The sequence below is a fragment of the Scyliorhinus torazame genome, chromosome 8 (genome assembly GCF_047496885.1).
Source record: "Scyliorhinus torazame isolate Kashiwa2021f chromosome 8, sScyTor2.1, whole genome shotgun sequence".
NCBI classification, from domain to species: domain Eukaryota; kingdom Metazoa; phylum Chordata; class Chondrichthyes; order Carcharhiniformes; family Scyliorhinidae; genus Scyliorhinus; species Scyliorhinus torazame.
Window position 1 is genome coordinate 132,409,715 of NC_092714.1, and position 15,933 is coordinate 132,425,647.

General features: G+C 47.1%; 1 protein-coding gene across 2 annotated transcripts in view; it reads right to left on the reverse strand.

The window, feature by feature from the left end:
• The window catches only part of wwc3 (WWC family member 3), a 298,570-nt gene that overhangs the window by 22,774 nt on the left and 259,863 nt on the right, over positions 1-15,933 (reverse strand). For both annotated transcript variants that reach the window (XM_072514193.1, XM_072514194.1), the window contains 7 exons: positions 13,612-13,732; positions 11,543-11,620; positions 10,868-10,954; positions 6,281-6,473; positions 5,486-5,650; positions 3,634-3,782; positions 872-1,046 (listed from right to left, as the gene is read on the reverse strand). In XM_072514193.1, coding sequence (XP_072370294.1) covers positions 872-1,046; positions 3,634-3,782; positions 5,486-5,650; positions 6,281-6,473; positions 10,868-10,954; positions 11,543-11,620; positions 13,612-13,732 — 968 coding nt within the window. The remainder of the gene's footprint in view (positions 1-871; positions 1,047-3,633; positions 3,783-5,485; positions 5,651-6,280; positions 6,474-10,867; positions 10,955-11,542; positions 11,621-13,611; positions 13,733-15,933) is intronic.

Consider the following 15,933-nt stretch of genomic DNA (forward strand, 5'->3'; position numbering starts at 1 on the left):
GGGCATCTGTGAGCAGGTAACTGATGAGGAGGTGTTGCTTAATGGTACTTCTATCACATCTTCCATCACTTCAGAGATGATAGCAGGAAAGCTCACAGGATTGGTCAGATCAGAATTAACCTGATTTATTTTGTAGGGAAGACTCACCTGGGCAATGTTGCAGATTGTTAAAGATGTCATAGCTAAGCTGAAACAGCTTATCTAGGGGAGCAGCTAAGCTCATTTGAAAGGTGCTCAGACATCATAGCCTTTGGTCCATCCAGTTATTTAATATCATGTGGAGTGATCAGGATTGTCTGGCCCCTAGGAGCCACAATGGTGAGAAGGTAAAGGGGGCGGGGGGACTGAGCCAAGTATAATCATTCATTCGGCATTTTGAGCTGAAGACACTTGCCAACACTTCAGACTCGATTCTCACATTCATGTTCTGGTCAACTCTGGCCAGGTACATGTCTAAGGATGGGGATGCCCATGGTGCCCCCTCCTGTTGGTAGTTGCTTGGTTGTCCACCATCATTCTCGATGGAATGTGCGAGATCTACAAATTATTTTCTCCCCCTTCAACAGCACCTCAACAGATCAACAAGCCAGTCACGCATTTTGAAATAATGCAGTGCATGTGTGGCACACTAGAACATTCCTGAGCGACGCACTACCGAAAAATAAGTTCCCCATTCTGAGTTCAATGTGAATACTGTGGGAGATCTCAATTTCCCAAATATTGCTCTATCATAATTGGCTGAAATTGGCAGTAAACTGTCTCCACTGTACAGCAGCGAATGGTTCACAGATTCTAAATGGACACAATCATACATCCCAAAGTGGAATAGCCATAACCATAAAGAGCATTCGTGGTCCAGGCAGGTGCTTACCTTAATTCGTGGGACTCTCATTCTGATAGAGGCAAGCTGGCTCACTTGCTCTGCAAACTCATGCAGCTGGCTCCCATGTCCATCCAGACCACTCAGTGTTTCCACCGCAGGGTACTGTGGACTAAGCTGAGCACTGTTGCTGCAGCCACTGTCCACGGACTCTGCCTGCCAGCTCCTGGGAAAAGGTAAATTAATACGACATAACTCATAATTTGTAAAGGTTAGCACACTTTAATAAAAGCAAAACAGTGCCATTCCCTATGATAAAGCGGCCAAAATGATTGATGCAGCGTCAAGAATTGGTGAATGATGGCAATCAATCTCTATTGCTTAGTCTAAAACAGACCCAGAGATGGCCAGTTGGCTCAGATGGTTAGAGTGTGGTGCTAATAATGCCACAACCACTGATTCAATCCCCTAACTGGCCAATCAGACTGACCTGTGCAAAAGTAAGCATGGTGTTTGCTCCATTCTGTTGCAATTCCTATTATGTTATTGTGTCAGTGGAAGACGATTTGGAAATAGGGTACTAAAACAGACTCAGACACGGACCAAGGAGATTCCCCCACTGCTGGAGAGATTTAGGAAACATAGGCATTCAGTCACCTGCAAGTCAGCTCAGTGTTGACAAAGACACTCGCATGTGGTTGTCTGAACTGACAGAATTCCTAAATCGTTGGAGTATACCTTAATTTGATACCAGTTCAGTGTTAAGTTGTGGATTTAATTAAATCATTGAGGTCAGCACAGGGCCTTTCAGTTTTGGATCAGAGTTCATCGAATGACTCTATAGAAAATCTCAAAACCAGGTAAGCATGGCAACCCTCTTGTCCGTGTGGGGGATCTCCTCTTGGTGCCCGACTAGTGAGTCTGTACTCCGGGGTCAAACTGCATTTCCCGGCCATATTCACAGGCCACTGGAGCCTTAGCCCCTTGTCACATTTGGCATGTTTTCCTCCCATTCTGTTATTCTGCTGTAAACATTTACACCAGCAATATGCTTTTATTTCCCTTGTTCCAAAACATGGACAGTCTATTCATGGCGTTTGTGTGTGGAGGGGGTAGGAACCCAAGAATTCCCAAACAGACACTGCAATGAAGGAAAATCAAAGGGGGCTTGGCTTTACCAAACCTATAATACTACCACTGGGCAGCAATGGCAGAAAGAGTGAGGGATGGGTACAAGAACTCGACATAGATTGGGTACAAATGGAGGAAGCATCCTGTAAAGGAACGGCCCTCCGAGCCCTGGCCACAGCAGCACTCCCATCCCCCTCAACAAGATACACAACAAGCCCAGTGGTAGCGGCCACGCTGAGAACATGGACTCAGCTCAGCCAACACTTCGGGATAACTAAAATGTCCCCCATGGCCCCCATCTGCGGCAATCACAGATTCCCCCCCTAGCCATGCTGGATACCACCTTCAAAAGATGGAAGTGGGACCGGGGCACACTGACGGTCGGGGACTTCTACATAGGGCGCAGACTGGCGACACTGGACGAACTGACAAGGAAATGGAAACTGGCAAAAGGACAGGAAATGAGACACCTCCAAATAAAACACTTCCTCTGCAAAGAGACAGTAGGGTACCCTGCCCCAGAAACCACACTGCTAGAGGACCTAATAGGCACAAGCAACGAGAAGGGGGGGGGGCTTTGTGGGAAAATATACGGACAGCTACTGGACAGAGCCCGGACTCCACTGGACGAGACCAGACAAAAATGGGAGGACGAACTGGGGACAGAGGTAGCGTGGGGATTCTGGAGCAAAGCACTGAGCAGGGCTAACTCCACCTCCTCCTGCGCAAGGCTAAGCCTAATTCAGCTCAAAGTGGTGCACCGTGCGCACCTGACCAGAACCCGAATGAGCAGGTTCGTCCCGGAGGTGGAGGACAAATGTGAACGGTGCCAGAGGGGCCCGGCCAGCCACACCCACATGTTTTGGGCTTGTCCAAAACTTGCCGGGTTCTGGACAGCCTTCTCCGAGGCAATGTCCAAGGTTGTGGGGGTGAGGGTGAAGCTGTCAATCTTCAGGGTATCGGAGCAGCCAGAACTACACATGGGGAAGGGGGCCAACGCCCTCGCTTTCGCTTCCCTAATCGCACGCCGAAGAATCCTGCTCGGCTGGCGATCGGCAGCACCACCCACGGCTGCAGACTGGCTCGCTGATCTTTCGGAATTTCTCCACCTGGAGAAGAATAAGTACACCATCCGAAGGTCGGAGGAAAGCTTCCTGGACACTTCCTGTCGGCTTGTTCCAAAACCTGTTCAAGGCCAGCAACGAGGAGGAAGGTGGGGAAACCACAAGAGATGGGGGGTGGGGCTACTCCCCCTTTTTTTTTCATTCTTTCTGGGAAATAAAAGAACACAGCCAAAGGACAAAATAAACCTCTTTGTATAATAAAGGAAATTAGCGCGGGCAAGAAAAATGTGATGTATATATATACAACTGTTTATAAATATGAGAAATGCCAATAAAAAGATTTTTTTTAAAATATGCTTTTGTTTCAATACTCGTCTCATTCATATCCGTTTACATCTTGCGCGATCATCCTTGTTATTTAATCACTCCCGCCTTCCACCCTATCACAGACCTTTTCCTTTTTATTATTTTCCTGCCCTCTGCTTTTTCCTGAGCTTGTATTTGCTTAAAGTCACTAATGTCCTGCTGAAAGACCATTGACTGGAACATTGGTTCTGTTTTTCTCTCTCTCCACAGATGATGCCTGCCCTGCGGAGAAATCCCAACATTTCAAAGTACCTTTCAGACACTGCTTCAGTTTTTTCTTCCTTCATTTCCTCCTGGATTTCTTCCTCTGTGCATTCCAACTTCACTCTCTCCTCTGCTAACTGTTTCTCCACTGCCTCCAGCTGAGCTGTAGTCCTTGCTAAAAGCATGGACACTGCATCCTTCAGAAGATAAAAACAAATGTCAGCATGAACCAGATAATTTGCACACAGGCTTTCCAGCAAGAAAACAGAATGGAGATGAAGAAGGAGTGACATTTACACTGCATCCTTTGCCTTGTCAGGATGTCCCAGCTTACTGTTGTGCTGGAATCTAACATAAGAAGCCAAATTTACACAATTGGGTGCAACGGTCAATGGGATAAATGGCCAATTATCAGACTAGGGTTTGATAAGCCGGCCCACCAATTGGTGGGCCCCGCAGAGGCCACCCCGGTTAAGGAGGCCCCCCCCCCCAGCGTTCCCGCCGGCAGCGACCAGGGGTGGGCGGCGAACCTTTCGGGTCGTAGCGGCCGCTCGGCCCATCCGGCCAGAGAATCACCGCTCGGGGGGGAGGGGGAATCGCGTGCAGGGGTCGGGGCGGCGTGGTGGGATTCGCGCGACACCCAGCCAATTCTCCCACCCGGCCGGGGGGGGGGGGGGGGGGGGGGGGGGGGAATAGCACCCAATATATCTAAATTATTTGGCAAAAGAACAAGAGGTAAAACGAGGAGAATTAGAGAACTAATTTGCAGAGTTATGAATTAGGATGTGGGTCTAAATTGGACAGCTCTCTCAGAAAGTACAGACTGGTCGCGCGCAATGGCCTTCTGTTCTGCTTGCTTCTATGATTGGCATGAGAAACACCTTGCTACGGTGAGCTGTGGACATCTAAAATCAGAAAGTGCCAGAAGGTGCAAAAGCCTGGTGGTTATGTTACTGGACTAATAATCCAAAGAATACTAATTCACATCCCACAATTGAAGTTGTGAATTTGAGTTTAGAACACAGAACATAGAACATACAGTGCAGCAGGAGGCCATTCGGCCCATTGAGTCTGCATCGACCCAATTAAGCCCTCACTTCCACCCTGTCCCCCCAACCTCCTACCTTTTTGAACACTAAGGGCAATTTAGAATGGCCAATCCACCTAACCTGCACATCGTTGGACTGTGGGAGGAAATCGGAGCACCCGGAGGAAACCCACGCAGACACGGGGAGAACGTGCAGGCTCTGGCCAGACAGTGACCAAGCAGGGAATCGAACCTGGGACTCCTGGCGCTATGAAGCCACAGTGCTAATCACTGTGCGACTGTGCTGTCCCCTTTAGTTTAAGGGGAAGATCGTGAAGTACATGAGAGAGAAAAGAGCAGACGGTTTTGCTTGCTAGGCTCAACAAACAAGCGTGGGAGGCGACTCAGGGGGAGCATCAACGCAGAGTGGCCCGTTTCTGTGCTGTAAATTCGAGATAAAAATAAAAACTGCTTTCAGTAAGTGTGACTCTCATCTGGTCACTAATGTGCTTTAGGGAAGAAAACCTACCATCCTTGCCCAATCTGGCCAAGAAAACCCACACCAACTTAACTGCCCTCAAGTTTTGGATCAACCGACTTCCAAGTTACATCAACCTGGTAATGGTTCCAGAAGCTGGTTCACCACCATTAGGGATGTGCAATAAATGCCAGCCTCACCAGTAACACCCACATCGTTTATGAAAACTGCCCAAATAACGGAGAGAATGCAATGCTGGAATGACTGGTTTCTAGAGCTGATACTTGACTTCTACACTTTTAAGTACCATGAACTATCAGCATTCATAAATAGCTGCTCAAAACAGCAACTACTGTACTTCACAATTAGTTAGTACACAAATCTCCAAGTGGTACCTTCATTTCACTGTCCGTCAGCTTTCCAACAGCTCCACTGCTGCTGAATTGGCTGCTGTTCCGCTCGGGTGTTGTCCCGATGCTACTGAAGGTTAGCAGTTGATACCACTGAAGCAACATTTCACTCGGTCTTTCAAAGTCGGCCAGGCTTATCTGAACAACTCCCTAGTCAAAAGAAACACATCAAAAGATAAGAAGTACGAACATATCAAGGTTCAAGAGAATCTTTTGAACCTCATTCATATTACGCTACTAAGTTATTGCAGTTCAAGAAGATCAACACCAGCCAGGACACATAGCAACCTGCTTGATCAGCACTTCATCCAGTAGCCTAAACATCCAACTTCTCCATCGCTGGTGTACAGTCTGCACTGTCTACAGGATGCACTCGACAAGGTTTCTACAGCAACCTTGTTCAAACCCATAACCTCCACCACCTAGAAAGGGCGAGGACATCACCTGGGACTATCACTAATTCCAACGTACACACCAGCCTGACTGGAACATAGAGAATCATTGCTTAATCATTGCTGGGCCCAGTCCAACAATGGAGTACTTACACCATAACTGTAAACTGCAGTAATATTGCAAGTCATCTGAATCCAGGGACCAAATGTGACACCGTGCAGGCAGAAGTGGAATGGGTCTTCCTGGAGGAGTCAGTTTGAGTGTGGGAAGTTCACCTTTACCACACAGGTTTGATTTCAAAGTGAAAGGGAAACCAGTTCAGACCTACACTAAACTTTGCAATGTGGATGAGGACATCAATAACTGGAAACAGCAATCAGCACCTACCAATAACTCCTCCTGTAGTTGCTGATCAATGGAACATATATCCAGCTGCATAGTCTTTACCCTCAACATGCTGGGAGGAACTGGAACTTGAAACGATTCACTGAATGTCACGAGTGCCTGAACGTCTAAAGTCTTGGAGCAGAAGGTAAATGTTGTGCCAGGGTCATGCGGAAGCAATGAGATCCTTATATACCTGCAACGATAACAGAATTATTCATGCTTAAAACATATTTGGAGTTTTAAGGGACAATTTTAGTCTAACCGCACTACCTGGCACTAACAGGCAGCAAGCCGGGTCAGTCCCCATCGTATAGATTGTTGACTTTAATGGAGCATCAAGCTGGGCATCTGATCCCAACTCACCACCATTTCCACTGGGTATTAGGCTAATACCAGTATTCTCTCATGGCATAAAAGGCTGTTGTCCTCAATTTCTCATCTACTCTCTCGCTAAATATGATGCTGACAGTTAACAAAATTAAAGTTAATACATTAGCTCCTTTGGTGTGGTTCCTGCCACGCTCTGGAGCCTTCTACAAATGTGCGTGTGTCAGGCTAATTGTAGCCGAGCAGTGTACTGCAATCAAATCCAAACCTGTTCCCACCCACAGAACAACTCCAGTTTGATGTATGCCCAGAGGTGTGATCATGTGACATCGATCGCATGGTATTTAATCATGTGACAGTGCTTAGGCATTGTATAAACCATGTGATATTTGTTACTGTCTGCAGATGTTACTTCAGTGGCCTTAATCTCACCAAGATCTGAACTAAAAACTTTGGCCGGGATTATCCGATCCTGCGCCGGGTCAGAGAATCGCCGGGGTGGGGAAGAATCGTGCCACGCCGCTCCGACGCTGGGCCGCCGATTCTCCGGCGACCAGAGAATTGCCACCAATCGCGCTCGCGCGGTCGCTGCCGCGCCAGTCGAGGGCTGTTGAAAGCCCCCGCGGCCATTCTCCACACTCGACAGGCCAAGTGCCCGCCGAGTCCAGTGTGGGTTACTTATGTTCCCACCTGGCGGGACCTCGGAGTTCTGGCTGCGGGGGCTGTCCTGGTGTGTGGGGGGTGGGTGGAGGGGATCCGTCTCGGGGTGGGGGGGGGTCTCCACGGTGGCCAGGCCCGCGATTGGAGCCTACCGATTGGCTGGAGGGCTATTTCCGGGGGGTGGGGGTGGTATATGTTCCTCTGTGCTTGGCCCTATATGGCCCGGGGGCGGCAACCCACTTGCATGCACGGACCTGCGCCGGTTTTGACGCTGGCGTCAAGACTTGGCCGGGATTTCAGTGAATTCGGCCTTTTTGTTTTACAATGAGAGGTGTAATAGTTTACACATCAAAGAAAGAACACAAAATAAAATGATTTAAGGATAAGTAACACCAATAAAAACATCTCTGTCATGTATCAACCAAATGAGAAACAGCAAATAATTAACACTGATTCGACAACATCATCACTGATGTACAAGTAACTTCAATACAAAAGCAAAACACTGGAATAAAGAAGACCAAAGTCAAACCGAAATCAATTCACTGACTCCCATCCTGCCAATCTTCTGGAGGATAAGGCTCAGCCATAAGAAATCAAGAGCAGACGTAAACCATTTGGCCCATCGAGCCTGTTCTGCATTCGATAAAAACATGGCTGGTCTAGGACTGTAAATCCACTTTTCTGCCTGTTCCCGATATCCCTGGATTCCCAGAGATACCAAAAATGTCTCTGTCTCAGCCTTAAATGTATTCAATGGTGGATCATCCACAACCCTCTGGGATGGAGAATTCCAAGATTCATAACCCTTAGAGTGAAGTAATTTCTCCTCAACTTTAGGGCAGCACGGTAGCATAGTGATTAGCACAGTTGCTTCACAGCTCCAGAGTCCAAGGTTCGATTCCCGGCTTGGGTCACTGTCTGTGCGGAGTCTGCACGTTCTCCCCGTGTGTGCGTGGGATTCCTCCGGGTGCTCCGGTTTCCTCCCACAGTCCAAACATGTGCAGGTCAGGTGGATTGGCCATGCTAAATTGTCCTTAGTGTTGGGTGGGGTTACTGGGTTATGGGGATAGGGTGGAGGTTTGGGCTTTGTTAGGGTGCTCTTTCCAAGAGCCGGTGCAGACCCGATGGGCCAAATGGCCTCCTTCTGCATTGTAAATTCTGTGATTCTGTGAACTCAGTCCTAAATAACCAGAAACTGAACTGGACTAGCCATATAAATACTGTGACTACCAGAGCGAGTCAGTGGCTGGGAATCCTGCAGAAAGTAACTCACCTCCTGACTCCCCAAAGCCGATCCACCATTTACAAGGCACAAGTCAGGAGTGTGATGGAATACTCCTCACTTGTTTGGGCGAGTGCAGCTCCAATACTCAAGAAACTCAACACCATCCAGGGCAAAGCAGCTCGCTGGATTGCTGCACTATCCAGAAGCATCCTCTCCCTCTATCACTAATGCACAGTGGCAGCAGTGTGTGCCATCTACAAGATACGCTGCAGCAACTCACCAATATTCCTTCAGCAGCACCTTCCAAACCAGTGACCAAGGTCAAGGGATGCAGAAAACTATTACCTGGAAGATCCCCTCCAAGTCACACACCATCCCAACTTGGAACTAAATATTTCGCTGTCGCTGAGTCAAAATTCTGGAACTCTTTGGTTTTAGCTACCCTTCCTGACTCCAATGGGAATTGAACATCCCAGTCAAATCTTCCTCGCCCTAGTTTTTATTAATCTTCCACACCTTCCCACCCACTTTGGGATGGTTACTCCCTAAACAAAGTACTCAAAGTCTCTGGTGTAGGATTTGAACGCACAACTTTAAGACTCAGAGGTGAGATTTTTAATTGCTGGGTCAAGGCTGACACCTAGAATCCTGACTGACCTCGCTCTTCAAGGTCTTTTTTAAAAATATAATTTTAGAGTACCCAATTAATTTTTTCCAATTAAGGGGCAATTTAGCGTGGCCAATCCACCTAGCCTGCACATCTTTGGGTTGTGGTGCCGAAACCCACTCAAACACGGGGAGAATGTGCAAACTCCACACGGACAGTGACCTAGAGCCGGGATCAAACCTGGGACCCCGGCAGCGTGAGACAGCAGTGCTAACCACTGTGCCACCATGCTGCCCCTTCTTTTTTTAAATTAATTTATGGGATATGGGTGTCGCTGGGTAGGCTAGCATTTATTGCTCACACCTAATTGCCCATCAGAAGGTGGTGGTGAATTGCCTTCTTGAACTGCTGCAGTCCTTAAAGTGAAGGTACACCCATTGTGCTCTTAGGGAGGGTGTTCCAGGATGTTGCCCCAGCGACACTGAAGGAACAGCGATAAATTTCCAAGTCAGGGTGATGAGTGACCCTCCAGGTGGTGGGGTTCCCAGGTATCTGCTGCTCTTGTCCTTCTAGATGGTAGTGGTCGTGGATTTGGAAGGTGCTGTCTAAGGAACCTTGATGAGTTACTGCAGTGCATCTTGTAGATGGTACACACAGCTGCCACTGTTCGTCGGTGGTGGAGGGTTTGAATGTTTGTGGAAGGCGGAAACAATCAACCGGGCTGCTTTCTCCTGGATGGTGTTGAGCTTCTTGAGTGTTGTTGGAGCTGTATTCATCCAGGCAGATGGAAAGTATCCCATTACACCCCTGACTTGAGACTTGCAAATGGTGGACAGGCTTTGGGGGGGTCAGGAGGTGAGTTACTCACCGTAGGATTCCTAGCCTTTGACCTGCCCTGGTAGCCACAGTATTCACATGGCTAGTCCAGTTCAGGTTCTGATCAATGATAGCCCCCAGGTTATTGATTGTGGGGGAATTCAGCAATGGTAATGCCATTGAATGTCAAGGGATGATGGTTAGATCCTCTCTTGTAGGAGATGGTCATTGCCTGGCACTTGAGTGACGCGAATGCAACTTGCCACTTTCAGCCCAAGCCTGATTCTTGTCCAGGTCTTGCTGCATTTGGACATAGATTGCTTCATTATCGCGAATGGTGCTGAACATTGGATTGGATTTGTTTATTGCCACGTGTACCGAGGTACAGTGAAAAGTATTTTTCTGCGTGCAGCTCAAACAGATCATTTAGTACAGGGCAACACAAGGTACGCAACGTGAACACATAGACACCGGCATTGGGTGAAGCATAGGAGTGTAGTATTAATCAGATCAGTCGATAAGGGAGTTGTTAAGTAGTCTGGTAACAGTGGGTAAGAAGCTGTTTTTGAGTCTATTCGTGCATGTTCTCAGACTTTTGTATCTCCTGCCCGATGGAAGAGTGAGTAAGCTGGGTGGGAGGAGTCTTTGATTATACTGCCGGCTTTCCCAAGGCAGCAGGAGGTGCAGAGTAAATGGATGGGAGGCGGGTTTGGGTGATGGACTGAGCGGTATTCACGACTCTCTGAAGTTTCCTGCGGTCTTGGGCCGAGCAGTTGCCATACCAGGCTGTGATGCAGCCAGATAGGATGCTTTGTGCAGTCTAATTAGCGTCATATGGATTTGTTTTTAGTACGGAAACAAAGTTAACACTGGCACTGGACCGTATCAAGAAAAATATAAATTCTATAAAGCAGTCATAAAAAGTCAGCCTTTATAATTTCCAACTTACACTTTGTTCCCATCTTTCACCTGCAGGGCAGCAAGATTCCGCAATTGAAGAATGTGAATCATCAAACATTCGTCCCGATGATCATACCTTAAAGATAAAAACGTTTTGTAAGCGTACTTGCCAAAGAAAGACCTGCATTTGTATAGCACCTTTCATAACGTAAAAATGTCCCAAAGCACTTGACAGCCAATGAAGTGCATTAGAAGTGTAGTCACAATTATAATGAAATACTGACCCAGGGTATTATTGCCAGATATTTAAAATCCTGACATTATGACGATGGGATATGAATTTAGATTTTCTGTATTATTAGTCCAGTAATATAACTGCTACGCCACCGTATCCAGATGGTACATTGCTGATGCACAACTGTGCATTGTTGACTGCCTATATTTAAAGAACTACAAAAGTACTGTGTTACCTTTTACGTTAATTTCCTCACATTTTAATTATCTAGAGATTGGACTTCCACTGACTGCTATTTTTAAACATACTGCTTAATGTGACAAGTTATTAAGACAACTATTGCTATTCAACTGTTGCCATGATGTTCCTGAGGATCCATCTCAAATATCTCAGAAAACACATCTCCCAACAACAGCGGAAGAAAAACAGGAGACATTGACTAACATCTCTGGGTGCAATTAGGTAACCCATGTCTAGTTAGAAACTTACATAAGTCCCATTTTAATTTGCGGTGGGTCAAATGTGATGGAACTATGATCGTACAGAACCTCATCTGCATCCTCAGGCCTGTGAATAAAAAAAATTGAACACAGTACACCACGTTATAAATTGAAAAGCAGCCTTATAAATCACAAAGTTATTACAGAGGTGTGCTTTAATCATGCATCATTAATGTCTTGAGTAAGCCTTGGCTCAGTGGGAGCATTCCTGTCTGAATCAGAATATTGATTAAAACCCCATTCCAGACAGCCAGGACAGAATACTAATCAGAGCGCCAGTCTCGTAACACTGGGCTGACATCCCTTCTAATGGGAGTGGAATGATAACCCACACCCCACCTCACACCGTGTCTCGCCTCAAAAGAATGACATGGCCACATGAACACAAAGGGATTCAGTATGAAAGCAATCCAAAACGCGATTTACCAGAAGCAAATGCAGTGGCAGAAACAAGCTGCTCCTCATGCCTTAAGGCAAGAAGAAGAAGAAGAATTTGTGGTCTGATCACTCTATAGCTGAAGTGATCTATGTTATAGTCGAATAATATCTCTCCATGGGCTGTCTTTAACAAGACTGGGCAAAAGTTAACCAACAGCTAACAGCCTGGAGATAGGAATCGTCATTGACAGTGGTGTTGCTGAAGAGCAAGATTCCCTTTAAACCGTGCTGCCACGGATCAACCCAGAGGTTCCTGAGCAGGCCATGCAAAAATCGGCCCCTCAGAGTTACCGCATGTGTGTGGCCATGCAGGAGAAGTTCAAGGGCCCACCCACTTAAATGGATGGCCGAGAGCAAGGCATAAAATAGAGGAAATGTTGTCTAGGGGACTCCGGGAACCAAAGGTTAATTTCCAGGATGCTGCTCTGAGCCACTGAGAAATTTAAAAATCATTATACCATTTAAAACAATTTTGCACCTATTCATTTGCTTTGAACACTTTCATTGGACGGCACGGAAGCACAGTGGGTAGCACTGTTGCTTCACAGCACCAGAGATCTGGGTTTGATTCTCAGCTTGGGTCACTGTCTGTGCAGAGTATTTTCTCCCCGTGTCTGCATGGGTTTCCTCCAGGTGCTCCGGTTTCCTCCCACAAGTCCCGAAAGACGTGCTTGTTAGGTGAATTGGACATTCTGAATTCTCCCTCAGTGTACCTGAACAGATGACTAGGGACTTTTCACAGTACTTCATTAGAGTGTTAATAATGTATGCCTACTTGTGACACTAATAAAGATTATTATTAGTAGTAATAAAAATATTGGATATGGAATAAGAGAGGTAGTTTCACAGAGCAGCACCAGGAATCGCATCCCAAAAAGTGTACGTCAAGATGCTAAGGACCAGCATCACCTGGGACGCTGAGACCAATGGGAATAACATTGTCAGGATACCCATGATAGACAAAGCAGCAGCATCTGAACCTGGTGTCTGGACGGAGAGCAACAGAGGTTCTGGCAATGACCTGTGACAAAACAGGAAATGGTATCACCTCCGCGATACAGCCTTTTACAAACATGGAGGGATGGGGCCAGAGTAAGGTTTCTCAATCAGGAGGGGTCAACTCTCACAAGGAGATCAACAAAAAAACCTGAGGGATGGGGGACTGAGAAACGGATCCAGCAAAAAAATAAAAGCCCTCTAAGTTGGCAAGATCCAGTGGTCTCCTGAAGGAGATCTGACAGCAATCCCAGTAGAATTTCCCACTGCATCCCAGGGTCCCTGTTACTGCCCACATCAGGAACAAAATGAGTAGTTGCATCTTTACAGAAATTGTATCAGTGGACAACTTCACAGAGACAGCGAAGCAACCTCTATTTTAACATTTACCCCCCAAAAAAACAACCATCGCTCAAACAGATCTAATGGACACACTCGGATTATAAATGTCCAGAAACACACAGACGTTGCAAGGCGAGAAGGCTGCTGGGCGGCAACTCAGGGGAGACCCACATGTTGCACTGATTGCTTTTGCTGAAATTCAAGGAGATGCACATTCGGAACAACCAGCTTCAGATTTTGTTCTACCCACTTCAGTTGGTGCCCAAAGAATAATTTCATCACCTTTTATTTAATGCTTCGAAGACTCCACTGTCTGTCGCAAGAGAATCGTCGGAAAAGCCTGTGGAGACCCTTCTTACTCTTCTGCCTGCTTTAGTGGCTCTGTCTGTACGCAGGGTCACCGCTACAATCATGGGGGAAGACAGATAAGATACATTAATGTACTCACCAAGCCATGAGAACAAAAAGACAGATGAGTTGAAACCATCCACCCCATACATTTACCATGAAGATATATTATCAGTGATTGTCAACTGCGCCTGAACAACACATACACCAGTCAGTCCAGTCACCGATACATCCACAAGGCACAATATAACACACATCCAAATCCCCTGTCAACAGCAATTATTTGCATTTCTATAGCATCTTTACTGCACTAACACTTTCCAATGTGCTTCACTGGAGCATCATCAAAGAAACATGTAATTTCAACCAGTTAGGTTCTCAACAAAAAATACACTGTCACAATAGAGTGAAATCCTGATCAACTCGCTCCGGATTGGGAGGAGAGCCGGAGCAACTCACTCCGGTTTGGGAGGAGAGCCGGAGCAACTCACTCCGGTTTGGGAGGAGAGCGAGAGCAACTCACTCCAGATTGGGAGGAGAGCCGGAGCAACTCACTCCAGATTGGGAGGAGAGCCGGAACAACTCGATCCAGATTGGGAGGAGAGAAGACCAACTTGCTCCGATTGGGAAGAGAGCCAGATCAACTGGCAGGCGGCACAGAGGCAAAGTGGTTAGCACTGCTGCCTCACAATGCCAGAGACCTGGGTTTAATTCCAGCCTTGGGTGACTGTGTGGCATTTGTACATTCTCCTCGTGTTTACGTGGGTTTCCTCTTGTGTGCTCATGCTTCCTCTCAGTCCAAAAATACATAGAATCCAGAGAATTCCTACAGTGCAGAACGAGGCCATTCGGCCCATCGAGTCTGCACCGACCCTTGGAAAGAGCACCCTACTTAAGCCCACACCTCCAGCCTATCCCCATAACCCAGTAACTCACCTAACCTTTTGGACACTAAGGGGCAATTTAGCATGGCCAATCCACTTACTTGCACATCTTTGGACTGTGGGTGGAAACCGGAGCACCCGGAGTAAATCCACGGAGACACGGGGAGAAAGTGCAAACTCCACACAGTTTGCAAGTTTGGTGGATTGGCCACGATAAATTGCCCCGTAGTGTTCAAAAGGATGTGTAGGTTACATTAACGGGTTAATGGGACAGGGCAGGGGGGTAAGCTTGGGTGAAGGACTCTTTCAGAGGGTCGGTGCAGACTTAATGGGTCGAATAGCCTCTGTAATGACTGAGGCCAGGCCTTTGAGATTGGCCAATTAGAATACGAGTTCCCTAATTAGTGGCCCAATCAGGGAACCCCTTCCTGTGTGTATATAACGGAGTGCCAGATGCTCTGCACTCCCGGTGTAGACAGCAGACTGAATGATCATGGTTGTTCAGCTGCTGGGTTTGTAAATAAAAGGAATTCTGGTGACGGGACTTCTGCCTCTGTGGCCTTCTGCCTCTGTGGCCTTATTACAGCCTCCTTCTGCACTGTACTGATTCTATGAACTCGCTTCAGATTGGGAGGCAAGTCCTCTGCCTGAGTGAAATTGAGAAAGATCAGGATGAGAAAGATCAGATTGGGGAGAGGAGTAATTGAAAGGGCTTTGCCACGGTGATGCAGTGGTCAGCACTGCTGCCTCACGGCACCAAGGGCCCGAGTTCCATTCCGGCTCCAGGTCACTGTCCGTGTGGAGTTTGCACATTCTCCCCTTGTCTGCGTATGCCTGACCCCCACAACACAAAGATGTGTAGGTTAGGTGGATTGGTTATGCTAAATTACCGCTTAATTGGAAAAAAATTAATTGGGTACTCTATATTTATTTTTAAAAATTATTTTAAGCCAGCCTCCCGCTGACTGTGGGGAAACATTTCCTTCTGAATAGGTGGGAGTGGGAATTTGTCTCACCGCCAACGACTCTAATAAATAGCTCCCAATAAGGAAGTGGTGGATGGTTCTGGAGGGGATTGCTGACAGGGAAATAATTGGGGAAGGTTGAGACAGGAGAGGTATGCAGGGTTTTTGGTGGGATTCTGAGGAGCATACAAGCGACACAATCCATCCCAATCCTTGTTCTGGCACTGTCTGCCACTCAGAATTAAATCACATGAGTATTGTAATTGCATTGCAGGATCCGGATTTTTACACCGACATGTGGCGGAGTCCTTGTCAGTGCTGTTAAAATGGCTTAAATTACTTGCCCCAGTCACGCGCATGAGCCAGGGGGAGGTGATTAAAATCAAACCTCACCATTCGAAAAATCA